At 40.9% G+C, this 27,945-nt stretch overlaps 2 protein-coding genes across 2 annotated transcripts in view; both read left to right on the top strand.

Moving 5' to 3' along the window:
- Positions 1-21,813, top strand: part of LOC126291856 (serine protease 3-like) — a 79,566-nt gene extending 57,753 nt beyond the window's left edge. The window contains exon 5 of the mRNA XM_049985578.1: positions 21,175-21,813. Within this exon, the coding sequence (XP_049841535.1) occupies positions 21,175-21,342 (168 nt within the window). The 3' untranslated portion in view covers positions 21,343-21,813. The remainder of the gene's footprint in view (positions 1-21,174) is intronic.
- The window catches only part of LOC126291855 (brachyurin-like), a 508,030-nt gene that overhangs the window by 114,600 nt on the left and 365,485 nt on the right, over positions 1-27,945 (top strand). The window lies entirely within an intron of this gene.

Genomic DNA, 27,945 nt, shown 5'->3' with positions numbered 1-27,945 from the left:
AAGCCTCGCTTCCATCGAATGGTCAGAACATAGTTCTGCCCCAGGAGCTCAGTTTCGCCTGTTTCTACACAGGGTGCAGAAGGTGGTAGATATAGTTTCCTCTGACCGCTACTCAGTTCTGACTTACATTGGAATGATCATGTGTGCAAAGCTCCAGGGATGGTAGCGCTGAGTCTGAGGGGGCAGTTGCAGGATCCAAAGGGGCTATCTAAAACGAGGAATTTTACTGAAGCAGATGGGTTCGAGAAAGGGGACTCGTTTCGAGAATGAGAGTGCCAGAAATATTATTCACTAGTGGCTGTTATCATTAAAAGACTTCTTGGCAGATTAAAACTGCGTGCCATACCTTTGTCTTTCGTAGGTAAGTGCTGTACCATCTGAGCTACCCAAGCATGAATCATGTTAAGTCCCATAGTGCTCAGAGCCATTTTTTGAGACCGCAATCATACCATTTAGTTGTAAGTACAGGGATAAAATATATATGAGGACAATTCTGTCTATGAGTCCTTGGTATGCAGCGATGGTGACCTTTGGCAGGAATGGTTCACGTTTCCCATTAACTGTAGGAGCCGTCCGAATGGAGAGACCTGTTGAAGTTTAGCAATGTAGTTGACTTAACCATATTGTTGTAGATGGCTGAATAGCTAACTAATATCTGTTGGGCAGTATTCGTGATGGCGTGTAAACGTGACAAGATTCAGTATGGACGTGTGTATGCGCTGGACCGTTATTCCCTTCCATGTATATTGTTCAGTTGACTGCTTCTGCACATTTCGCGCCTTTATTTAGTTGAGAGAACATCAATTGTGGTGTATGCATCTAGCAGGTGAAAGATACATTTGCTGGTTCTCTAGATAGGAGTAAGCCCTTACTTCACTTTGATAATTATAGGGGTGATTTGGAATCTGACACATCAACAGTATCGGTAATCATGAGTGGAAATATCAGTTTCCTCAATTTTTTCCCAATTCTCACGTAAAGGTCTTCACAGACGGTATAAGTTTCTAGTTACTAAGTAGTTTACAGCACGCTTCACCTCCATAACATTTCGGTTTCGTAGAGAAATAATTTCCAGTGTGTAGCTTCGGAATTATGTCGACTCGAGTGATCGGTAGGATACTGCTGTGTGCCTCATATAGAGAAGTACCGCGAAAATGGCGTAATATTATGGCAAAGCACGTGAAAATACATGTATTCCAGAGTCTGGAGATGGATGTAGAAAAGCAAGCAAGCAAGCAGGTCCGGACCAAAACCAGTAACGCGTTTGTGCCGAGGGGGAACGAGCCCGAATTTGTAGAAGAGTTCTGAGAGTGTCTTCGGTCCGCTGAGGGCGCGCTGATCACCCATCGGGAGAGGATGGCCACCAAACCTCGCAGGGAAATATCTGGTACTGGGAGGAGTGTAGACGGTGCTGTCTGTCTTCGTGGTATATGTACGAATGATGTAAAAGGGACGATTTTGTATGGCGCATGATGCGGTTTGTGTGTTTACTACATCGACACTTCCAGAAGCGTTGATTCGATGACTTTCCTAGGACTGAGTAGAATCGAGACATATAGCCCGTGTGAGTGCAGGCATACCATAATTTTTTCGGGTGCTGTACAGACATAAAGGATAACTATACTATGAGTGTAAAATGTGTATAATTGCAGTGTAAATTTACTGTATATTATGTTGTGGCATGACCAGAGAAGATGAGTGTGTGTCCTATTGTGAGGGACGTAAAGATTCAGGACATCAATATCCGCAAGAGAAACTTTTTTCTTTGAAAATTATATGCGCTATAGATACTGAGATTCATTGCGGAACCACAGCCATCAAGAAGAGACACTACCTGTAAATCGATTGGTGTCCGACTGCAGCAGCAATTGCAATTTTTAATTGTAGTTACACTGCCAAATATGTTCCTGGTTCCCAAAAATCTTGTAAGTCTTGTATGTATTTAATGACCTGTAGCCAACTTATGCTCGAAACTTACTGGCAGATTAAAACTGTGTGCCCGACCAAGACTCGAACTCGGGACCTTTGCCTTTCGCGGGCAAGTGCTCTACCAACTGAGCTACCGAAGCACGACTCACGCCAGGTACTCACAGCTTTACTTCTGCCAGTATCCGTCTACTACCTTCCAAACTTTACAGAAGTTCTCCTGCGAACCATGCAGAACTAGCACTCCTGAAAGAAAGGATATTGCGGAGACATGGCTTAGCCACAGCCTGGGGGATGTTTCCAGAATGAGATTTTCACTCTGCAGCGGAGTGTGCGCTGATATGAAACTTACTGGCAGATTAAAACAGTTTTAATCTGCCAGTAAGTTTCATATCAGCGCACACTCCGCTGCAGAGTGAAAATCTCATTCTGGAAACTTATGCTCGGTTTAACTGTCAGTGCAATGTACCGATATATACATAATTGTTTTCGCCACTGAAAGCGTCGTCTGCAGAGAAAAAAAAGGGCGGACAGTGCTGCCACACCATCAGCAGTGTGACGGGTATATTCAGTGATGGAGGGGCTGTCCCGTTAGGATCGCCAGGAACAATGCACCCTGTGCTCTCTGGGAAGCACTGGCACATCTCTCTCGGCGCTGGACCCGCACTGGGGCTATGCATCGTCGTGCCAGCTTCGGTGTCTAAGTAAACACGTATTTCTATAGGAATTTCTCAGGTGTCAAATATGGAAGAGATGCCGCTGCCTCATCCTTGCAGGGCCCAAACTGATGCCACGCATCGTAGCTTCACAGGGACTGCCGGTGCATCCCAACGCCAGGGCACGTGTGCAAAGTCGACGGTGCCAATGTCGGGCGTCGAGTGGCGGGATGTCTTTTTTATTGGCTATCTTTGGTTTAAACTATATTCCGTCGATTTGACCGACCAATAGGATGCCGTTAATTAAAAACAAAGCTACCCCATACATATGACAAATATCCATTTCAATTAATTTCCATAATTTTTTTTATATCAGCGTGGTGTTAGCGGTACAATAGTTAAGGGGAGGGTGTGTGTGAGTGGGTGACGTGGAATAGAACAGCAGGTTAAGTGCAGAATAATGGTTAATTTGCATAATTTTTAAGTAAAACAAAGCACAATAGTTTAAGGGGGTGGCTGACAAAGAAGAATGCATCAGAAATGGCGTTCAAGAGCATGTGAAATACGAAAAGTGTAGCAGAAAATGGTGGGAGGACTAACTAATTACTTAATTTGAGTTCAAAGGCGGTACAATAGTTTAAGAAAATGGGGATGACATGTGAAACCAACAATAATTTAAGTGCCGACAAAGGGGCAATCATTCTCACATAAAGGTCTTCACAGACAGTATAAGTTTCTAGTTACTCAGAGTACCATGCTGTAGATTAGATTATGCAACATGTTTGCTCCATATAACTACTTCTTACAAGATCTATATGTTTCCAAACAGCATAGAACGATGGGCAAGACAAATCCAAACCAATAAACTGATTTTTTTTTTATAAATAAACAGTATATCCTTGAATTTCCTCTTATGAGATACTTCCTCTCCACCACCAGACCGCCATCTTTGATTATGCCATGGAAGGGATGGCAGTGCCCTCTGGTGTACTAGGTCAGTTCGACTTCGGACCTTGTGGCGAACAGACTTGATGGAGGTACTACCCCAAATTGTTTAAATGAACAATATTCCACACTTTGTCTAAGTTGTTTAAACAATATTCCATACTCAGAAATTGATTTCCATCCAAATTACCGATGAACTGAGTCTTTTTCCTACCAACTTCTGGGAGGAAGTGTGGGAGGGAAGGTGGCTTTACTTGAGGGGTATCAATTTAATGAAGTAGTCAGTCAAACTAATAAGAGTGAGAGGGGCTATTCCAATAACTCAGGCTTGAAAGAGTACCTGCAGCGGCGAGGGGGAGTTGGTGGGTTGGAAACAATGTTCCATACAGAGCAATAGAGTTCCCTCTAAATGACTGATCAACTGAGGCTTTTTCCCGCCAATTTCCCGCTAGGGAGGGTGGAATGAGAGGGGTATTTACCAGAGGGTTATCAATTTAAATAAGTATTCAATTAATGTCCAGTACAGGCTGAGTCCTCTTCTTGCCAATCTCTATCAAGACGTGGTGGTAGGGTGACTTAGGATAGTGGAGGTTGCCCATTTTCGTAGTTTAGTGGAGATAATCATGGCGTGTTGGATTATCCTAATGGGATTTGAACTTCCCACCTTTTTCTGGGGCAGGGAAGGGGAGGGGTGTGGGGTTAGATTAGTGGAGGTAGCCCAAACGAACTTTTTTCCCCGGCATTTTCTTAGGATAGTGGAAGTAGTCATTGCATGTTGCATTGTCCTGATGGAATTTGAACTTGCTGCCATTCTCTGGGGGAAGGGAGGGGATCAAAAAGAGGATCATTGGTTTGCGCCTGAGTGTATATCTGCCCCCAATGTAGGTAACCCGTACTAACAAAATGCACTGGCGTCCTTGTTGCCTCACTGCTGACATTGGCTCTGAAGCCCACCATTAGAGTGCTTCCATATGGGCATACTCGACCTCCCAGTAAAGTGGTGTAAGTCCATTGCATTGAACGGAGATTACGTTGTAAAACAGAGTTTTGTAGCCACAAGTGTGAGGAATAATACGGTGTATTGAAATCCTAAATAAAACAAACCTGATTTCGTAATAAATGTGTTGCCTTACTTCAGTTAGTGTGACCTTTTCATGTGACCACTTGCATTAGGCGCAGAAGATATTTCCGTCATTCCAGATCCGTACCAGTTATATCGATTTGCAGCGCAATACGCTTCTCTCCATTAGAAAGTTCGGCTGTGGTGTCCCGCGTTTGAAAATTATTTTCCTTATTTTGTAATTAAATGCTTTTTAGGTTTTCTTTGGAAAAATTCTTGCGTTGTTTGGAAATTAGCTCCTAAAGTATTGCATCGATTATGAGCTTAGAACTTTCGTTTGTGACGTATATAACGGACAATTCTTAGCCACGTATACGTTTATAATAATGACTTGAGCCTCTCAACTAATTATTGTGACTGCTTGGCGTAAATGCTGTTAGAAGCAATGACCAAGAAAAACACAATCTCGTAGCGATAGGCGTCCGACACTAGGTATACATAAGATAGCTAATTTCGCACCACAAAATCAACTATACCACTGTAAATCACTATCGTTATAAATATTTCTCGCTATATAGGTTTAACAGTACGTATTGCGCACCTTACATTTATAACAAGACTTGAAATCGCGTCTTTGTTGGTTCGTAGCCAGGCCCATTGAAAAATACATCATTTATTTTACATCTCCTTTGCTATAGATAAGATGTTCTCCTGGTCGACAGATTCCTGTGGAATAGAAACGTTGCGTTAATTTAAAGAAAAGTATTAAAATTAAATTCTGATGCGTGATGGTGGCTATCTTGTACCTCCTCGACTGCCCAGCTTGCTAGAATTGCTGTAAATGTTCCGTTACTTGACACAGTGCCATTAAAACTGCGAAATGAAAACATTTAATATCACTCGTAGAATTTAAAGTCTTATGCCCCATGTTCACTGATTTTCTTTTCCACTAGTTATTACATTGTACAGAGTTTTTTTTATTAAAGTTACTCAGTTCATCAATTCGTCACAAATACAAGAATGGTTGTGGCAAATTCACATGGGGATGCTATATGGCTACCTGAAATGGCTATACATACATCTGAGTATACCTTATAATGGACATTCCATTAGAGTTCCTGTTTTTTATAACACACACATACATAAATAATATCTCATGACTCTTAATCACTAACAATTCATGGTACGATCATTGTCCACAGATTTTTACACGCAACATGTATGTAATTCGCTGGATAATGTTCATCTTATAAAAATTTGCGTGTAATTTCATCATATCTACCGTTATTACACGTTGCAATTTTGAAACTTATAAACTAGTACTTGCTGCTACTTTTTATTGAGAATACTATTGCAGCGTATTTTTTAAGGTTGCGTGACGGTACACAGTTTTGCAGCTGTTCCTATACACGACACTTGTTTGGACTGGAGATTTATTAGAGTGAATCGTTAGAAAGTTTGTGGTCCTCTTACTAGGGCGCAGTTAACAGAAAAAACCGCTCGAAAAAACAGGAAAGAGCGTATCTCCAGTCCCAGTTTGCTCAGATTTTACTTTTGTGTAGCACGTGTAAAACATTACATTCGATTAGAGCTATTATGGTAACATTTTAGAGCTGTGTGGAAATATACAGGTCAGACATGAGTGCATAATTATTTTTGGCTACAAGAATTTAAGTTTTTTCTCCGATGAGTTTGGCTTTCCAACTATAGAATGGATATATTTTAATTTTTTTGGAGATCTCTCCCGTCGTGTGAAGGTTCCAACGGTGTAGGCGAAGTTTTTCTACCTCGACCTCGATGTTGAGAAACGCCCGGCACCAGCACTGGTCCAGCCTGGAACCCCTGGGCGACGGCTGCGTACGTATCAGATGCGGCCAGCGTGTCGCTGCCTCCTTCCCACGAACTTGGACTGCTTTCCACTGTGCAGCTCTGTGATGCGTAGCCATGGAAAATGTTTACAGTACATCACTACACACTAATTAACTTATAACTTATTATTGCTTGTTCAGGAACAGCTCTGAAGATTATTTGGCTTGGCGCTGTATTCTCACACATCTTCCACATTTACTGAACATATCTCGGTTTGCACTACGCAAATTTTTTTATATGTAAACGCACCGTTGTCGCATTACTTTCCTATCGCTGGTAAATTCATAGAGCGCAGACGCTCGCGGGTACAAACGTTCAGTGCTTTTGATCTGTTCATGGGCTTCGTCTTCTGTCATATTTCACATGTTCGTTTTGTGCTTTGTACTTGTCTTCTGAGGTCATTGGCACGACAGTACCTTTTTATGATTGTCACACACTTATCATCTCGTATATCCCCCAAGTCATGTGTATGTGCCAGATGAAATATTTCATGCACGACTGTGGTATACGCATGCATCTCACATCTGTGTTTACATCCCTCCTATGGAATAGGACTGAATTTTCTATTTTACATCGCTCGCTTAGGGTTCACACAGGGTCCTGGGACAAGAATTATCTTACCTAATTCCAAGCCGGATCTGAGTTTTGCAATTCGGCCATGTCTTTACACATCTGCAAAGACTTTTACCTATGTATCTGACCCCTAAGTATCTAGAAGCCTGTTAGATCAGTAAGGTCATCCATACCGCGCCGTAGGTGTGGTAAAGGATTTGCTACCATGTTGTCATATGCTTTGATACATGTTATTCTTTGTTCTTACGCTTGTAAGGATAGAGCCTACTGGGACAACGTGTCATGCACAATTTTGCATGTAAACAAAAAGCTCAGAGTTTGATGATCACAGTGTGCTATCATTGGTTTACTGTAGATGTAAAAATGGAATCCTTTAATGGTCCAAACAACCGCTAAGGCTCCAACTCCGTTATTGATTAGGATTTCTCACAACTTGTGAGCACTCGACTTGAAAAACTGATGGCTTGTATTTCTCAGCAACTGTTCATTTTATATATTTGGAACAGACAACATCCTAGCCCATGTGAACAAGGTCTGCTGCAATACAGAACTAGTTTGTCATGTTTGGGTGGTACATCAGGATTGCTTCCAACAAGGCTTGTTTTATTGTTGCAAACGCTGTGTGGCGTTCTGCTCAACACATCCACGGTGCGTTTTTGCTTAGTAATCCCAGCAGCTCTTGACTATTCAAAATCTGATTGGGCACAAAATGCCAGGAAAAAAAACACAACGCCAATGGAAACCTTTAACTGCTTCTTTGTTCTTGGCTGAGAAAATTCCTCAGTCACTTGCATTTTCTTGGGAGCAGCAATGATGCCTAAGGTCAAAATATCATGTCCAAGGAATTTGATTTGGTGCCTCCCAGATCTCGATTATCGAGGCTTGCAGTCACACCTGCTCTGGACAGTTTTGCAGTACCTTCTCTAAAATATCTACGTGCTCTTGTGATGTTGGGGTAGCAATAAGTAAGTTATCTAAGTATAATGTTACTCTATTGGGCCAAGCTTTGTATCAAGTGCTGTTATAAATACATCTGATCTAACGTTCAGACTCAATGGTAGTACTCTAAAGTGGTAGCGTCTACTACAAAATATGAGTGATGTACACTCTTACAAGTTTTAGTTAATGTAATGTGCCATCAAAATGAGTTTAAATCTACTGATGTTAGATATCTAATGAAAAACAATATTTGTACCTGCTCTTTCAGATTCTCCAGTTTGGTGCAAAGCAGTACAGTTATCTTATTTATGTCTCTATAGTCTAAAACCACATAGATATTCCCACTGGTTTTAGCTACAGTAACTACTATATGGTGACCAGGAAGGTTCTATTATTCCCCATTCGGCTTTTTCCTTATTTTCTTGGTGACTGGCTCCTTCTTGGTCCACAGTACAGGGTAACTGGCATGACAAAAGTGTTGTGAGGTATTGTACTTGTGTCCCTTGATGATACTGGTTTGTCAGGAAAGATCTCGAAGTACTTATATAGAAGCTGACCAAATTCGACTTGTTGGCTGCTAGTAAGGTATTATGAGTCTCGTGTTTTCGAGGTAATCAGCTGTTCCACCTGATGTAAATTATTTTCCCCAGTGTCTGAATAGCAGAATCCCTCATCATACATCGTATTGCAGATTTGTAACACACTTGGCCCCTACGCGTAATTTAGATACTTTGGCGGTATTTTCCGTGTATTCCTTTGTCCCCATTACCAGTGACTCTTTGCTGAAGCGTATGTCAATTTTGGAGAGGTCAATATTCGCTATCAACTCCCAGAGAAACTCGCAACTCAGAATGCATTCAGCCGAGAGTCCTCAGAGAAAAGTGCTTTTAATGGCTTCCTCTCCTACCATTATTACAACCTGAACCTGGTATTTTATCAGTTGCGATGTGGCACCAATAGCACCTGTCGTCCTACAGTTTCTCACACAAAACGTCGTTAGTTTTTGGGCCTGAGAAATTTTCTTTACGTTCATTTCGTTTGTAGAACCTCTTGTGCCTATGATAATATTGACAGGTATGTCACATATGGTTCTTTCTACTATGGCCTGCACAACTTCTCTATCTGTCTTCAGACATGACCGCTGTTCATCCAGCAAATCTTGCTATATGCCAAGGCCATCACTTTATTTCAATATTGATATGTTGAGAGAGGAGATGTTACTCTCTCACCTATTTTCCTCATACGGAAGATTATTAAAGATTTTATTAGAACCTGAGGCACCTTGAGCCATAATAAAGTTAACAGCCTAAGCAGATGTTGATGGAGCCTGGTAAGGCGCTAAAAACGTGAGGTATTTTTATGGTTCTTAACTCGTAGAAACGGCATGTTGGGAGTGGGAAGCAATTGGCGGCTAGCCCATCCCTCAGTAAATCTTGCCGAACAGGCTCACAGCCGTACAGGGCAGCAAAGCAGACCATTGTCGAGAAAGGTCTCCAGCAGAACAATGCCAAGCTACATGGCGTGGCGCCAGCAGAAGGCTGGGCTGGGGGCAACAGGCTGAAGGTTCCTGTCTACACGATGGAGTTGTAAGCCGGGCATTGTGCGCAGAGCCAATGCGTGATAAAAGTTCACAAGTTTTCGTGTTTGCCGATTCTGCACATAGGCCTGTGACCCACATCCATTGGCTGCCTCGGTTGTACAAGTAACTCCGGTGTCTGAGAAACCTTCAGAAATAGAATCTTTATTACACCTAATAGCTAGGACTAAGAAGCTCCAAGCCAAAGGCGATTTAGATCAAGACCTTTAAGATTGTATCTGTTTGCTTGTTACCATGGGAAGCGACGCGACGTCAGAGAAAATCATCTTCCCCCTCTGCGAAATATTAAAAAAGGCAGAAATGGCGGCTTCTTTTTTCCTAGAGACGCACGTCTCTTAGCTCTTGCCCTGGTTCGACAGGAGTTTGCTTTGTCATAGGGGAGGGAGATTTAGTGCCTCTAGAGCCCTGCGATTGGCTCAAGATGGCGTGTAGGCGGTATCGTTCGTGCACTTTGCAGGAAAACGGATTTTTTTCCTGAAGAGATGCGAAGCTCTCTGGGGCCGGACTTTGGTCTGGGAAACACTGCCAGTCAAGGCTCTGGCATGTGTGGTTGGTACGTGGGACCTGTCCTGAGACTGACTTCACTTGCGAGTAGTTTAGACTGGGGAGCCTGTGGTGAAGCTCTTACTGTACTGACAGTGTGACTTCAAACGTCTCTGAGTACTCGTTTGCCGAGGACACACTTATTCGTCTTTGGTTTACCAGTTTTGACGCTGGGTATCCTTGTGCGCTCTGTCGTATATGTGAGTCAAACTGGTCCTTAGTACGACCAGAAAATGGGTGTGTCAGAAACTGAAATCTTCTGTGATTTCAGCGTTCTGGTAGACAGTTAATTGTGATCCGTCATCCTGATCGCTAGACCATAAGATTTTTATATTTCTTTTGCGAGCCGCGCTCGATTTGCAGTTGCCGCCTCCACGTCTCATCACCGACGCACACTTCTACCCAGGTGCAATTTACATCGCCGGATGGAGCCAACACGGTAATGCACTGCCGCACCGGCATTGTCAAGCTATACAGATCTCAATCGCCATATGATGCACATATATGAAAAAAACTCCAGTAGATTTGATCAATCAAAGTCTTCTTAGCGTCAGATCAATTTAGATTGCGTTATGCACATTTTTAGGGCGAGGGTACTAGACTCACTTCTGCCAACCAGAATCTTTTTCAGTTGTTCCCTTATTTACGGTATTCAATAAATATCTTGTTTAGCATAATTTATGTCTTTCTTTGTTTTGGGAATATAAATACTGTTGTTGTTGTTGTTGTTGTTGTTGTTGTTGTTGTGGTCTTCAGTCCTGACACTGGTTTCATGCAGCTCTCCGTGCTACTGTATCCTATGCAAGCTTTATCATCTCACAGTACTTACTGAAACCTACATCCTTCTGAATCTGCTTAGTGTATTCATCTCTTGGCCTTCATCGACGATTTTTACCCTCCACACTGCCCTACAATGCTAAATATGTGATTCCTTGATGCCTCAGATCATGTCCTACCAACCCGTTCCTTCTTCTCGTCAAGTTGTGCCACAAACTCCTCTTCTCCCCAATTCTATTCAGTACGTCCTCATAGTTACGTGATCTACCCATCTAATCTTCAGCATTCTTCTGTAGCACCACATTTCGAAAACTTCTATTCTCTTCTTGTCCACTCTATTTATCGTCCATGTTTCACTTCCATACATGGCTACACTCCATACAAAGACCTTCAGAAACGACTTCCTGACACTTAAATATATACACGATGTTAACAAATTTCTCTTCTTTAGAAACGCTTTCCTTGCCATTGCCAGTCTACATTTCATATCTTCTCTACTTCGACCATGATCAGTTATTTTGCTCTCTAAATAGTAAACGTCCTTTGTCTCGTTTCCTAATCTAATTTCCTCAGCATCACAAGACTGAATTCGACTACATTCCATTATCCTCGTTTTGTTTTCGTTGACGTTCATCTTATATCCTCCTTTCAAGACACTGTCCATTCCGTTCAACTGCTCTTCTAAGTCATTTGCTGTCTCTGACAGAATTACAATGTCATCGGTGAACCTCAAAGTTTTTATTTCTTCTCCATGGATTTTAATACCTACTCCGAACTTTCCTGTTGTTTCCTTTACAGCTTGCTCAATATACAGATTGAATTGCATTGGGGAGAGGCTACAACCCTGTCTCACTCCCTTCCCAACCACTGCTTCCCTTTCATGCCCCTCGACTCTTCTGACTGCTATCTGGCTTCTGTACAAGTTGAAAGTAGCCTTTCGCTCCCTGTAGTTTACCCCTGCCACCTTTAGAATTTGAGAGAGAGTATTCCAGTCAACATTGACAAAATCTTTTTCCTAAACCTACAAATGCTAGAAACGTAGGTTTGCCTTTTCTTAATCTTTCTTCTAAGATAATATTTTACCCAAGAGGACGCCATCATCATTTAATCATACAGTAAGGCTGCATGCCCTCGGGAAAAATTACAGCTGTAGTTTCCCCATGCTTTTAGCCGTTCGCAGTACCAGCACAGCAAGGCCCTTTTAGTGAGTATTACAAGGCCATATCAGTCAATCATCCAGATCGTTGCCACTGCAGCTACTGAAAAGGCTGCTGCCCCTCCTCAGCTGTTAGTAAACTAAATTTTGCGTACATTCTCGATCATTCCTACAGTGCCCACAGGTTTAGCTTTGAACGTCATTGCCATTAGCGTGAGTCATGTTGCTCTCACTCCACCGTATGGCCAGCAGTGGAGTGCGTATTGCGGCCAAATCCAGCACAATGGAACAGGGAGACCAAGCAGGTCTCTGTCCATTATGTCCACTATACACAATTTTTTATTGCAATTCTGCCATTGATGGGCATGCGTATTTAGCCGTTGTACAATCGGCTGACTGTTGTTACTTTTCATTTCAAATTACTATGTGGTGGTGCCTGCCTAGTATTTCTCAATTTCGCATTATTTTAGGGCCTCAGTGCTTTTTATCGTTATGACACCATTTTCGGTTAAGTGACTGATTGCCGTGATCGTTTTGTTGTCTATTGTTTTTGTGATTGTACTTATTCTTCGTGCCACCTCTGTTGCCTTTGCTATGCAGCAAATACTTGCGTCCCTCTCGCTTCGGTGGAGATGCGTTACTGTTCCCACGCTCACTACTGTGCCTTATGACATCCTGAGTAAGGTCAGTAGGACGAACATAAACTGCTCGAGATCATTTTCAGGTACATTGATCAAGTTTGCTTTGAAATTGTGAGGTAAACGAGCCTTCAATAAGCAGTTTATGTCGGTAGATATCGGTTCACCCCACTAACGTGATTTCTTTATGTACCTTTCGAAATTCTTGCACAGAGAACACTGTCTTGAGTTATATGATTGTGGACCCTAAAGTCTGTTTATGTAAATGTTGCTGTATACCAATTGACCAGAATTTCACTAGAAATGCTTTTCAGAATAGTTCTTGTCTAGGACAAGTCTCTGCCAAATGTGTGGCCCATAATGATGGTTCACCTCGAGTTTTAAACTAAATAAATAGGATTTTCTTGCGCCTGACTCAAAGCACCAGTATTTTTAAAACTTCGAATGGACACAACTGGGTGAATAGATTTCTTATTGTCCATATTAAAGCTATGTTTAATCAAGCTTTCTTCAAGTAATAAGTCACAAACCGGAGCCGCTGCCCCTGCAACTGAAGAATGTTGTCTATTGACTGCATTGTGCTGTTCGAATGAACACAGTTGCACTCATTATAATAGATATTTCACATGTCAAACCACAGCTTACAATATGCCTATTACTGTCTACTGGACTGCAATTAGTGTTACAACACTCTTTAGCGCTTCACTGCCAGAGCGTGTTGCTTGTTTTGCTTTTGTGCGCTGTCTCGTCTGACTCAGATATAGTGTTGCCAACAGTAGTAAGTGGATGCATTGAGCGCACTAGGAGTATTTTAATGCACAACCGTTTTTGACGAATTAATAAAGAAACGAAGGGTGGCAATAGCAGTTGCTGGGAACTTTTGAAAGTCAAAACTCTGACCTCTTGGTCCACCCAATTCAGATAGACTTAAAGGTTACATAATTTACTGTCAGAGTTGGTTGCAGCAATTGCTATTACTACCCTTATTTTCTTTATTAATGTGTCAAAAACAGTTTGGGTTGAAAACACTGCCAGTTTGCTCAACTTATCTGCTTACTAATTTTTCTGGGCATGCTGAGTAGAGTGCAATAAATTTTAAAATATAATTCGATCTCAAAAAGTGCAAAACATTTCCTATTGAACGCCATCAATTTGATGATCACCCACTCTCTCACCAAGCTTCCGGCCTATGACCTTTTGTACATTAGTGCAGCATGGAGTCCATGTCTGACTTAACAGGAATGGCGATGAGTCATACAGAAGCGAGGATATAGAATATTTTGTCAAACAGGGTTCTCTCCTCAAGACTTCATCAGATAATGTCACATTCTTCGGTCAACATATTTGCATAGAGGTTTGATGCAGTGCCCCACCTCGATCGGTGCAGGAATTCTCTCAAAATGTGCTCATACTACTGGCGATTTATAAGGAACTCCTGTTTTCTGCACCAATGCACTTCATTTGCGCGTATTTCAGGGAGGCTTAAAGTCTTCCTCTAACGAGAGCCACAAGCACGTTTCCTCGCACTTAAGGTGTCTCTGACATCTCCTGCAGTACTAGCGTTGCACAACGAGAAAGCCGAGACAGAACGTTTCCCTGACGCTAGCATTTGTGGACTGGGTTCAGTTCTAGTATTCAGGAAGGTGCTTCCGCAGTACTCTCCACATTCGAGATGAACTACCTGCAACTGAGAAAGTGTGTCTCTCAGTTAGCTGACTCATTAAAATATTCTTGGCATATTTATTTGGCTAATCATTCACCAATGGGATGGACCATAACAACAGTGAAGAAGGAGGTACTGATCAAAGGAGGATTACAATTAAAAAGGGAACGTCGTATTAGAATTACTGTAACCTGATGGGGCAGAAAAGGTTGGTTATCATCCCGAGACATATATGCAGGCAGCTATTTTCCTATTTTTCCATGAACTCCAAAATCTGATCACCTGGAATTCGTAAAGGCTGCCTTAGTCTCAGTTATCTCTGGGTACGACTCTACCTATCTGTTAGACACTATCTGAGCTACTGTAACGAATGCCAGCGATGGAAGCACATGCCACAGCTACCTCCGGGACGTCTGGTACCAATTCTGCCCGCAGCAGCACTATTGCACCCAACTAGTACCGACATCTAGAGGAGGTTCCCTAAGTTGACATACAATTATTTTGGCTGAATACCTCACATTTTATATTTTCATCAAAGCAGTGTCACTTGGCAAAGCTTTGGAAGTTGCTATGAACCTTTTACTATACATAATTTTGAAGTACGCTGGTCATAGAAGGGTTTCCTTGTTGAGGTTAGAATGTGAGGTAGCTTCATGTTGCGATATCACCCACAGGATGGCGACTCCTGTCCAGGCACAGACGATTGGCCTCACAGAACACTTTAATGAGACTATGGAAGATCTATTGGAGATGCAGACTGATGTTAAACAGGAGTGGAATACAAAATTCCCTGTGTAACACTCTTGAACATAGCAGAAAACAGACTTCACGACATTCATTCTGTTCCACAGTCGTGAGACAGAAATGAAAACAGATACACAGCGCCCGTTTCATTGCAACAATACTCAGTACAGCTGCATGAAACACATCACCAGGACGAAAGAAGCAAGATAGCTGACTCATGTACAGACCTTAAACACACCCACGAAAAAGAGCGGGAGCACTACAATGCCTAAGGCCATCCTGTGCGATACAGCCAGGCGGATTTCGTATGGACATTTATAGCTGTGTGGGAAGGTGGACTCCAGGAAAAGATACTAAACCAGATCTACTTTGTGCTGTATCGTATCCTTTGTCGGTTCTCAGATGCCACTTACAAAGTCGAGGATTGTGACCCCTTCATCAAGAGGACCAATGTGCAGAGATGTCGTCCGTGCACTTCATGTGAGCAGTCATGTGAGAGTCCTGAGGAGCAGATCAGCTCTGGAAGCTCCTCATTCAAGGAAACTGAAGACCCCCTCGACGACTGTGAAGCTTTGTCAGAGCGACTACCTTCAATGTTTGTCATCTTGCAGTGGATGTTACAACACGACTGGAACGTGAGAATCCCAGTATTGCCATGCCGAGCTTCACTGACAGGATTTAGATCCAGGGTGCTGCAGTCGGCTCCAATGAGAACTTCAGAAACAGCAAGTCGTTGTTTCTCCAGGAGAGGGAGAAATGCCGTGGACTGCACTGTATGCAATGTAGTGTAACGGTTAGCCGTCATTGACAGGCATACCGATTAGGTTAGAATAGATTCCATTTTCGTTTCGTAGACCCAAGGATGCGATGATTCTCGTGGGTGCGGAACACGTCAGAAATTATAACATACAAAGCATAGAACATTTGAATATAAAACTCACTTCCCCTGTCATTTCTCAAGAGATAGTCAAAACATGTGACTTCCTGCTTAGGTGAGGGGTAACGTGCTTACTTATCATGCAGCGGGCCTCGGTTTGATTCCCGGCTGAGTTGGAGTTTTCCTCAGTTCGTGACTTAGGGGTTGTGTTGTCCTCATCATCATTTCGTCATCATTGCACGCAAGTCGCCCAATGTGTCGGCACCTTAAATAAGACTTTAAACCCGGTGGCCAAACTTCCCAGAACTGGGCCTCCTGATCATCAATACCAAACGATCATATCATTTTGTCAAAATATATGATTACATTACAGTAAATTGGAACTGATAATATTTGGAGAATTCATACACTGTCAGAAGGTAACATAGTTAAGTACGAGTAATAAATTTATCATACACAAAATACCTAATCTTGATTGCTGTGACCAACTGATGTCATAACAGAATCTAACGTTTCTACTTAAGCTGTTCTAATAGTTCCTTATAACATACTCATCTGTAGAGTAGAAGGAGTTGTCTGCCAAAAACGTGTTTCAAACTTTGCTTTAATTGTGTTTTATCACAAAGTTTTAATGGTGCTGGCTATTGAAAATATGTGTTCATGACTATTGGATCAATTTTGCACCTAGATGAGCCATTTTAGGTCTTTATGTACATTGTTCTCTTCCTAGTACTGACACTGCGTATTGACCTATTGGTTGCAAAAGAGGCATATTATTTGCAACAAATTTCATTAAGAACTGAATATACTAAGGAGCAATGTTTACCATACCCAGTTCGATGAACAGGTTTCTACATGATGTTCCTGAATTTACTAAACAAATGAGTCTTATTATACTCTTTTTAACTCTAAAAACCTTTTCTCTATTTGACAAGTTATACGAAAATATGTTCACACATGATATTACAGAATGAAAGTAAGCAAAGTATGCATTTTTTTACATATGTATCTCCTACGTCTGACGTCATTAGCATAGCAAATATAGACTTGCTGAGGCGCTTCATCAATTCTGTTATATGCCTTTCCCAAGTGAAATGTAACAATGTCAACCTTTTCTATCTGTATGTGTTCATATGTTAGACATATGCTGAGAGGAAATCTGTTAACAGGTTATGAAATGCATAGGTTAAATGACTGCCGATCACCCATTCAAACCCAACAACCAGCATCAATTTGTCATTTAGTGGTTTCCATTTCTCGAAAGTTTCAGAAATTTGAAATATTCGTATGATATGGAATTTTCGATGCTGTAGAAACAGCTGCATTATCGATTCAGGAATCACTTGTCTTGCTTCTGTATGTTCCTGGTTGTAGCAAACACGCTTTCGATTGTAAGTGTTGTGGTAGACTGATGGCTTTGTTTTGAGGTTTTGTCTCCATTGTAGTTACAACATGACACCTTGATAGTTTGCCAGTTCATTAAAGGACCAAATAGAAAAAGCTCATACAGGTAATACCACTCTGGTTAAAAATTGATTTGAAGAGGTACCGTTAATTGTTACATTATCACAGATTAAGATTCATTATTATATTCTCTCAGAATAACGTTCACTGCTCCTGCTCTTTTACAAAACTAAGGAAGCTGCAGTACTGTTGGCTATGGTGATGTGCCGAAGGCTGTCCTACGTGTCCTCCGACGCCGAGATGTAATTGTAGCGTCTGCCATTCACACACACACACAAACACACACACACACACACACACACACACACACACACACAGATACAGTTGGCAAAGCCAACATGTTATAATGGCAACATCGTTCCACCTGCTGGTGGTCTGTTCGGTTTCCATATTCATCCACTCCATAACTTTCATCGCAAAAACTTTGGTGCACTGGGAGCCTCACACACATCCGCCTCAGTCACGCACCACCGGCTGACTCCTAGCTGTCGGCCCCCTGCATGCCCACCACGCCTTGCGAACTTCCCCTGAGGTCTATGCTTCCTCTGTCTGCCTACTCTGTCTCTCACAATTTAATTATATAATGCAAGTTTGTTCTACCGAAACTGAGCAATTTATCAGCGGCTACAATATATTCACAATCAGATTTTTCTAACTAAATAACTTTTTATTGTGAAATTCTGTATACAAATATTTAAAATTATCGACAGCTATTTTATTAATATCAAGGAGAAAAAAACGATTAATTTGCTTATAGAAACTGTTGTGTATTCTGTGTAGCACACAAGAAACTCAAATCCATTGAGGAAGTAATTTGCAGCTGCATGCAAGATTGTTTCGGCAAGACTCAGTAGCAGGACTGGTCATAAATTATAATTGGATTCTTGTATTGATAACCAAACTCACTTCGTAATGTTACTGAAAACTTGAGAGAGAACCATTAGATCATTAATATGTAAATTCCTCAATCATATTGTAATCACTGGATGAGACTTCAATTCAACAACTGGTGGGGATAATTACAATTTTGTTAGTGGCAGAGGTGACAAGACATCCTGCGAAACATCAATAAATGCCTTCTCTGATAACTACCAACAACATATAGTTCAAAATTCCAGTCATGACGGAAGTACTATATATTGGATCTAATGAAGCAAATACACCTGATATGCCTGAGAATGTCTAGAGTGAAACTTGTATCAATACGTATGAGGTAGCTGTAACAACAACGATTACCAGTGTAAAAAGGGCAACAAAAACAATTCTATGGATTTATAAGTTCAGTAAAACAGATTAAGATGAAGAAATTGTTTCTTTCTGCGCAGGACAGGAGAATGTAGAGCAACTATGGCTCAAATTGAAGGGAATAGTTGACCATGCCTTGGATAAGTATGTACCTGGCCCAACAGTCCGTGGTCGATGACATGTTCCTTGGTGTATGGTCACTGTGAAGAAGTTTTTAAGGAAACAGAGACAACCGCATCTTAGATCTAAAACATAGAATACCGATGTACATAGAGGGGTGCTCACTTCGCTTTAAAGTAAACAATGCGTGACGCCTTCAGTGAGTACCATAGTAGAATATTATCCAAAGAAGTTTCACGTAACACGAAGAAATATTGGTCGTATGTAAAGGCTGTTAGTGGCATCAGAGTTAGTGCTCAGAAACACATGGGCAAGACACGAACAGAAACTTTCGGTTTCAAGTGTTCCTTTACAAAGGCAAACTCACAAGTACTGCCCCAATTTTATTCTCGTGCCAGTGCAAAGACGACTGATATCGACATTAGCGTCAGTGGCGTTGAGGAACAGCTGAAGTCGTTACATTTGACTAAAGCTCCAAGGCTTTGTGGAATCCCTGTCGGTTTCTATACCAGATTTGCGGCTCAATTAGAACCACTTTTAACCGTTATACATAGAAAAATCACCCGAATAGAACTCTATGCCGTTTGCTGGGAAGAATGCTCGGGTCATAGCTGTGTCCACGAAAGACATCAGAACTAATCGACAAACTTACCGACAAATATCATTGGCAGCTATTTGTTGTAGAATCTCAGAACATACTCTAAGTTCAGAGACCTCCTCCATACCGGCCATCATGGATTCTGTAAACATCGACGCCTGGCTGACGTCGAACTCGCTCTTTTTCCACATGAATCTCTGAAAGCAATGGATCAAGGCACTCAGACATATGCAGTGTTTCTGGACTTCCAAGAGTTATTTGATTCAACAATATACATAATATTATCATCGACAGCACGTTCATATGGGCTGTGAAGACATGTTTTTGACTGTATTGAGAATTTGTTGGTAGGACGCACACAGAGAAATCCGTAGAATCTTGGATGGAGAATTTGAACAACACGAATCACCAAGAGCAGCCATGAAGGGCAGTACGAATGATCACAGGCTTATTTGACTGCCTGGACATATGTGGGAAAATATTAACTGGGGACACTCCGGGAAAGAGGTCATAGTACTTATTGCGAGAAACATGTAAGAATACGTCAAGAACTTTCTTTTTGGACAAAAGCTAAAAATATTCTTCAGATCGTCACATCTATAGTAAAGATAAGTTGAGGCAAAGGACAGCTCTCACAGACATGTCCCAGAACCCTTCGCATGCTGCACCCATGGATGGAACACGAATAAACCTCTACGTGGAAAAAAATGATAGGATTAAGCTTAAGTACAGAAACCGCACAGAATTGCTGACAAAGATAACTGTGGAGAGACAATAGCAATTTGAAGCAAACAAAATGGCCTGAGAATTACGGTATTTTAATTTAGAGACATAGGTACCTGATTATTTTCTAGCAGAAATATAAATTTGCTGGCTAATAATATATAAGAGTCGCTTTGCGTTTATATTTTTAAAGCCACAAAGTTGTGATTACTCTCGTAATTTTCGTACCAGTGCAATTTTACTCTGGTGGACAAATTTCGTTTTTGTCCATTGTACAATTTTACAGGGCAATCGGCATCGGTAGAATATAATTCATATTGACTGTATAACTGCGTTCTTTTTTATTCAGATACTTTTAATGTAGAACAGTACTTGCTTCCTGGATTCCTTAAGGCATTCGATTCAGTTTCAGATTTTCGAATGAAGAATGTAGTCCGAGCTTTCTGAGGATCGGCCCAGATTCGAGACTGGATTTAGGGCTTAAAAGCAGATATGGGCAGATATATTTTCAGGAGTACTCCAGTGGCAGTATCACTGTGATTTCCACTGTCTATTGTACATACGTTCCTGCTAATAACTTCAGGTACTATTAGTGACTATAAGTAATGCTACTTAAGTTTAATAATGCCAAGGTCATTGAAATGACTTTTGAAAATGCTGAAACAGCAACTTCACTTAATCTTTCTTGCCAAACATATCCACATGCTGGTACAATATCAGTTTGTTGTGCACCTCGATGTAAAAGAACGTCACATATGGAATCCCATCCAGAGTGGACCCCATTGATATCTACGTGTGAACCTTGAATTCTAACAATACAGCTTTTTTGTAAGAAGGGAAGTTGTTTGTTGGGAATCAGTGATAATGCTGTTACTTATTACCCAGACTGTTCCTGGTACTGGTTTGTGTATGTCTTCCATCAGCTTACTTGTGTCATCGCTAAATAAACAGATTCTGATGAGGCCTTTGTATAGGTCCAGGTGTAATATCGTTCATAAACTTTTAATATAAGCAGCAGAAGTCTACTAGATATCGTAAGGTAATAATTTTCTACATTGCAGAATGACCATGGCGGAGCCCTTGTTCTCAAATTGAAAGAAGGCTACAAGCAGATCGGCATTGCCAGCTTTATCTATGACAAGTGCGACGTACCTATACCTGGTGGATTCTCCAGGATAACCCACTTCCTCGTCTGGATCACAAAAACTGCTGAAATTACTGTTGAGTGAGAAGCTGGCATTGATAGTTACACTGTTCCATTACTAGATCACATTCAATATGTATTTTAATGAAACTGAAAAAAATCAGCGCATGACACTTAATAATAAGCCAGAAAATATGTTCTCAGACCACTGTCCACCTGAGTCAGGCAATAGATTGAACTGCGCTTGATTGCAGCATACACCATGTGCTTTCTGTGGATCAGTTGTTTCCCTCTCTGGATGTTCCCAGCAAGTGACAATATGTGACTGAAGAAAACTGTTCATCTCTGTGTCAACATGGATTCAAGGATTAAATTAATATGTAACTATGTTTCTTTTTAGTAATTTATGGGTAGAATGTATTTAGAGAGTGTTTTAATATTTTAATGTACTCAAACCTATCTAATAATTGTCATTTGTTTCATGACAGCAAAGTAGTGGTATATTTTTTCCATGTACCGCTGGCTCTACATTCGGTAACGGCCTGTACTAAAAATTCCAGCGGCAATGTTTTCACATATTTTTGCATTGGACATTTGTTTTTATGAATATTTAAAAGATTTCAGTTATTTTCGAACAAAAATACTTAACAGTTTGAACATGCCCTAGAACTTCAGTCACTTTTTTTAAAGTTTTTCGCGTTATTTTGCTTTAGAATCTTGCATCGATCACCAGTATAAATTCTGCATTCACAAAATCTAAGTCAGGACCCATGTTTAGCTTACATCACCACACTTAGGTCTGTCAGCAAAGGACAGACTTTGAAGACCGAGTGTTTAGTGCCCGACAGTGACATTGTATGTAACGTGACACTGAGAGCTAAAGTCTTGTTTCTCAGCTCTTCATGATCCCTCAGTAACTGATTCGTGCTGCAATACTGCGAAGACTGGAAGAAGAAGAAGAAGAAGAAGAAGAAGAAGGTACACCCCTCCCTGATAATGCATGAGTAATAATTGTAGGTCTATCTGACCATGGCAACATGAATGTCGTCATGTCATTCCTAACACATCCATATGGAATCTATTCGAACATGTGTATATAGTTTTCAAAACGCAATTGCAGCCTAAATAACAATTAGTACAGTAGATTTGCCCAGCATCAATGGAGTAACATCCCACCGACAGAAAGAGTGGAGGCAATGATGTTGCATTGAAAAACCAGGTTCAACTATTGGAATGTTTCTATATCCATCACCATATAGGAGTTGATATCTTTTACACGAGTCTGATATATTCTAGGGTAATTGGTAAGGGACAATTCAAATCTTATTATCGCTTTCAAACAAGACAATATGAATTTAAAACGCATTTATCACAGACATGTAGGAAATAGGAATGAATTTTTGGAGGTGTGTGGAGTCTGTTGGTATTACACAAAGTACAAGTGTCTGGTGAATGATTAAACAGAAAAATTGTATGACACCCAATAAAAGTGGAATTTCCAGCAACTTCTCTACGCATAGCTATGAAGGATTTGAATATTTCAGTATACAATACATTATGATTATATTCACATGTAGGTCATGTATCCAGTCTAAGAACAGGTGTATGAATACACAGAACATTTGTCCATCTGTATGCACAAACTGAATCTATCTATCACATCTTAGTGTGAAATGGTATAAAAAACATCAGCAGAAGATCTAATAGAAAAAAATCCATCACCAGAAGATTGACAAAATAGGTCGACATGAAGTCTGTGATGGTTAATCAGCACACTGATATAAAATTCCAGAACAAGAACATGCTGAAAACAATTAATATGCAAACTGCAAGGGCCATGTTAACTGAATAAACACTACAAGATATAAACAAAAAAACTTCAAGATATTAAGGGGACACAAGTTCAACAAGAAGTAAATATCATAACCCTAGTGAAGTTATTTGTTATATTAAAGGTAAAGGTTGATGACAATGAATGAATTTTAGAAATACAGTAATAATAAGTCTACAGAGACCACAAAAGTTGCATATTGTGCCTAAATCAGTTTAGTATGCAACAGCATGTTGACAAAACGTAAAGTCATTGATGCACGGAAGGCCATTCGACAGAAACTACGATTTCTAAGGTTAGGACACTCAGAATGAGTTCACTCTCTCACAGAAAATTTAAATCCAACTGTATCTATAGAGCGACTCTCACACACTCCTGCTAAGGTACATGAGGCCAAATAAGAAGAATTAGGATGTGCTTCTCCTGATTTCTTTAGCTGTCACAGAGACAGTTAAACAGATTCTACATACTGGGGCAGTGGGGAAGTACCATATATGTAGGCTCCACAGCCTGTAAGTTTCACCAAGCACGCCCTATTTGTTGAGAATAAGGGTTCTGAAAGAATGCTTGGTCTAATGCATATAAGATTCCTAAAACCTTCAATGCCTGGCAGCCATGAACCCAGAGATCTAAAAACGTGTGCTGGAATATTGCGTTGGCACAAATAGTCGAACAAAAAGCCCTAACATCAGGTAGCACACAAACATTATTAAACATGTGTTATGCGGCGGAACCAGTAAAGGTACTGACATTCAGCATAAAAAAATAAATATCAGTCTCTGGACTATGACTGCTCACAGCATCAGCCACTGCTGGAATTACAGCTCATATGAATGAAATCACATCAGTCATTCGACTGTTTAGGGAAAGGCAAATCATTAAACAAATATTGAGAGAGTAGTCTGAAAACCACACAAATCAGCACACGAAAGATTTTGTCATAGGCTTGTTATTCCACATGGACTGCATGACTTGTACATACAATGCAATATTTAAGACATAATTGAGGATTCGAGTACATCTTAATGGTTATTTATATGTACCCCAATTTTTCCTCGGCATTGCCAGTGAAAAGATGAAGTTGGGTGGAAGTTTGAACAACTGATGCCGTATCCTGGAAACCTTCAAACTGACTATGGAGGTGAAATTTACAATAGGCATTTCCAGGCGTTAATGTAGTTGTATAGAATATACTAATACTCTGCTCCTCTCGCTTGAAACGTTTGAATAGCATTAAAAAAACAAATTTCGATACATTTCAATCTTTGAGTGTCATACTAATGGCTAGACACTCTCCCACATTCTCCCACCAAGACCTGACAGCCTAACTGAACTGTATGTCATACAATATGAATGAAACAGCTTAATATTCATAGTGATGAGACTCTAATTTAATCATATTAAAATGGAAGATCCAGAGGATCAGACATTTAATGTAGGTGATTTGGTCTTTCAGAGTAGAAGACTGAATTGTAGAAATTACATGTACTGAACTGACCATCGGAAATATTTACCATTTTCAAACTGCAGAGATGAAACGCAAGGCTGTATATCTTAAAAGATGGCAAAGGTGAAGAAACTTATGGGCTTTTTACACAGAAGAATTGGAGAAGAGCTCTGAACCACATGTGTTTCTTGTGGAGTGGTTCATAACACATCCAGGATTAGGTCATTGGTTAAATAGAAAATCACAGTGTGATGTACTTTTTTATTTACATTACTTATAGTTAACTGCAAATACCATCACTGACGCAACAAACGTACCATTTGCACTGTGTATTGTAAAACACTCGGATGACCATCAACCTAAATACAAGGACAACCTCGGAAACCAGATTTTGAGGCAGCCTGAGAAATATCCCTGGTGTGTTAGGAAGTGCATCATAGGTGATTGTAGCGTTATAGATACAATATTGATCGAACTACATATGGTGTGTTGCCCACTCGTCTCATATATGGTGCCTAAAGGATGCTGCGCTCTCGGAATGCTATACAACAATTCAAGTAAATCATATTAATAATTTTTATTACAATAAAGAAGATCGACAATACATAACTTTATAATTACAACGAATAATCGAAAGCGATGGGTGACGTGCAAGTACTCAAAGTCCTCTCCTGTATACAATGTTCATGCGAGTTTGTGACAGAGTTTGTGGATCACTACTAACTGTTCCGTGAGTGACGGTCAGGTACTGTGTGGCCGAGACTGGCAGGAGCAGCGCTTACATTATCTTCAGGTAGAGGCCGCTCCTGTCGTGGTGCAGTCCATGTCAGCAACCTATCGGCTGACATCGTCTCACAGCCTTCTCTTTCTTCGTCTTCATGCCGGAGCTTGTGGTTACTCCGGAATATTCCTCCTCTGCGGGGGAAGCTGGAGTGTGGGCGCATCGAGGGACTCGAAGAGGAAGCGTCAACTTGTAGTACGACTGGTTTGTCAGAATCAAAGTGAACTAAGCATCGATCACTGACAAATGCAACTCGTCTGTCCAAAGAAAGGGCACATTCTTGCGACGCAAGCAACGCAATGGAGCGGTGATTTGTGCAGCATTCGGCATGAACCGAATGTAAAAGTTCATTTTCCCTAAGACTGACTCCAATTCTGTGACATTGCGAGAAACTGGCAAGTCTTGTGTGGCTAACAAATGTGACTGACTGCCATGACCAAGATACTGCAACTCAGGTTTACAAAATCACACTTGACCTGTCTACACTTTAGTCCTGCATCGAAACACGAAGCAAATCACATAAATTTGCAATATGTTCTTCAGGTGTACGACCTGCTATGACAATATCATTCATATAGTTTGAATAGTCTGGCACTTGGGCAGTAAGCTGCTCCAAATACCATTGGAAAATAGCAGGTGAGGAAGCACCGCAAAAAGGCAAACGTAAAAATTTAAGCAAGCCCACATCAGTATTAGTAGTAGAACTAAGTTTGTTGTGGTCCATTTTGTTAGTGTGGATTGCCTGCAACATGGGCAGGTACGCACTCAGAGACAAACCTATTGTTCTCCTTTGATTGACAGGAACTTTACCTATTGCTCTCCTTTGATTTATGGGTAATTAACCTATTGTTCTGTTAAGTAATTTTCCTTGCCAACCCCATTTCCTTTCGATTGACAGGCCCCTCTCAACCAAACTCCTCCCCCCTCAACCAACCCCCTCCCCACTCACTGCTATAGGCACAGTTTCAGGTCTGAGTTATTGGAATAGCTAGTCTCACTCTCATCAGTTTGACTGACTACTAAATTAAATTGACCAATTAATTAATCTATCACCCACTAGTAAACTCCCCTCCCCCCCCAAAATGGCGGTAAGTTTAAATTTTATCAGGATGATGCAACACACCATCGCTACCTCCACTAACATAAAAAAAATGTCGGGAAAGAAAGCGCACTTTGGCTACTTCCACTGACCTAAGTCATCCAACTGCCACCTCCTCCTACAGTATAGTGGGAAAATTAGTCAGTCTGTGCTGGACATAAGACTTTATTTTCAGTCTTTATTTAATCAACTAGAGGCAGTACCGCCATCAAGTGTGTTAAGGTCCAGGGCCCAACTGACAACTAGTACACAGTACTGCCACTAGAGCGTGTTGTCGTCCCTTCAGTGGTGTGGAGAGGAAGGATCTCATACAAGGACATTCAATGGTTTATTATTTATTTATACAAAATTCAATCCATGGGGTTGGATTTCTCTTGCTCATCATCTGTGATGTTTGAAAACATGCACGTCCTGTAAGAAGCAATTACATGGGGCAAACATGTTACATAACTTAATGATCGGCTGGTGGTGGAGAGGAAGGATCTCATACAAGGACATTCAATGGTTTATTATGTATTTATACAAAATTCAATCCATGGGGTTGGATTTCTCTTGCTCATCATCTGTGTTGTTTGAAAACATGCAGGTCTTGTAAGAAGCAATTACATGGGGCAAACATGTTACATAACTTAATGATCGGCACTGTACTCAGAGTCTCTTAACCTAATGTTTAGGCCTTGGTCAGCATTTAACCTATTACTCTGCTAATTTGGTTTCCATATCACCCCATTTCCTTAAACTATTGTACCACCTTTGATACCAAATTAAGTAATTAGTTATGTCCTCCCACCATTTTCTGGTAAGATTTTCGAATTTCACATTCCTTTGAAAGCCATTACGAGTGCATTCTTATTTGTCACCCAGCCCCTTAATTTATTGCACTTCATTTTGCATAAAAGATATGCAAATTAAACTACTGTTCTGCATTTAACCTGCTGTTCTGCTCCATTTCACCCACTTACACCCTCCCCTAAACTACTGTACCATTAACACCACATTGACATAAAAATTTATGCAAATTAATTAAATCGGTATTCTTCAGATGTATGGAGTAGTTTTTCTTAATTCACAGCATATTATTGGTTGGTGAAATCGATGGAATATAGTTATCTTTTGTTAAACAATATTCCATCGGTTTCATCCACCAAAACACATCTGGCTATCCGACGCCCGACGGTGGAGCCTGGATGCTTCAGCGGGTCCCACAAATTGGCGATGCAGCCGTCAGGTGCCCAGTGATGCACAGGTGTTCGTTCAGGACCCACAAGCCTGAGACGGCAGCATCTATTTCATACTTGAAACCTGAGAAATTCCTGTCGAAATACATGTTCACCTAGGCACCATTGCTGGCATGATGACTAGTAGCAGAGGTGCAGGTCTACCACCAAGAGATGCACCATAGCTATACTCACAGCACTAGAAAGTATTGGAATTACACCCTGCTGTCGTGCAAGCGATATTGCTATGAAAGTGATATTGACATGTGCTCGATGTCGAGAAGTACCGCGAAAAGGTATGATATTCTAGGAA

Source organism: Schistocerca gregaria, chromosome 9, assembly GCF_023897955.1.
Source record: "Schistocerca gregaria isolate iqSchGreg1 chromosome 9, iqSchGreg1.2, whole genome shotgun sequence".
Lineage (NCBI taxonomy): Eukaryota > Metazoa > Arthropoda > Insecta > Orthoptera > Acrididae > Schistocerca > Schistocerca gregaria.
The sequence above is the reverse complement of the archived record's forward strand: the minus strand, read 5'-3'. Positions and strand labels throughout refer to the sequence as shown.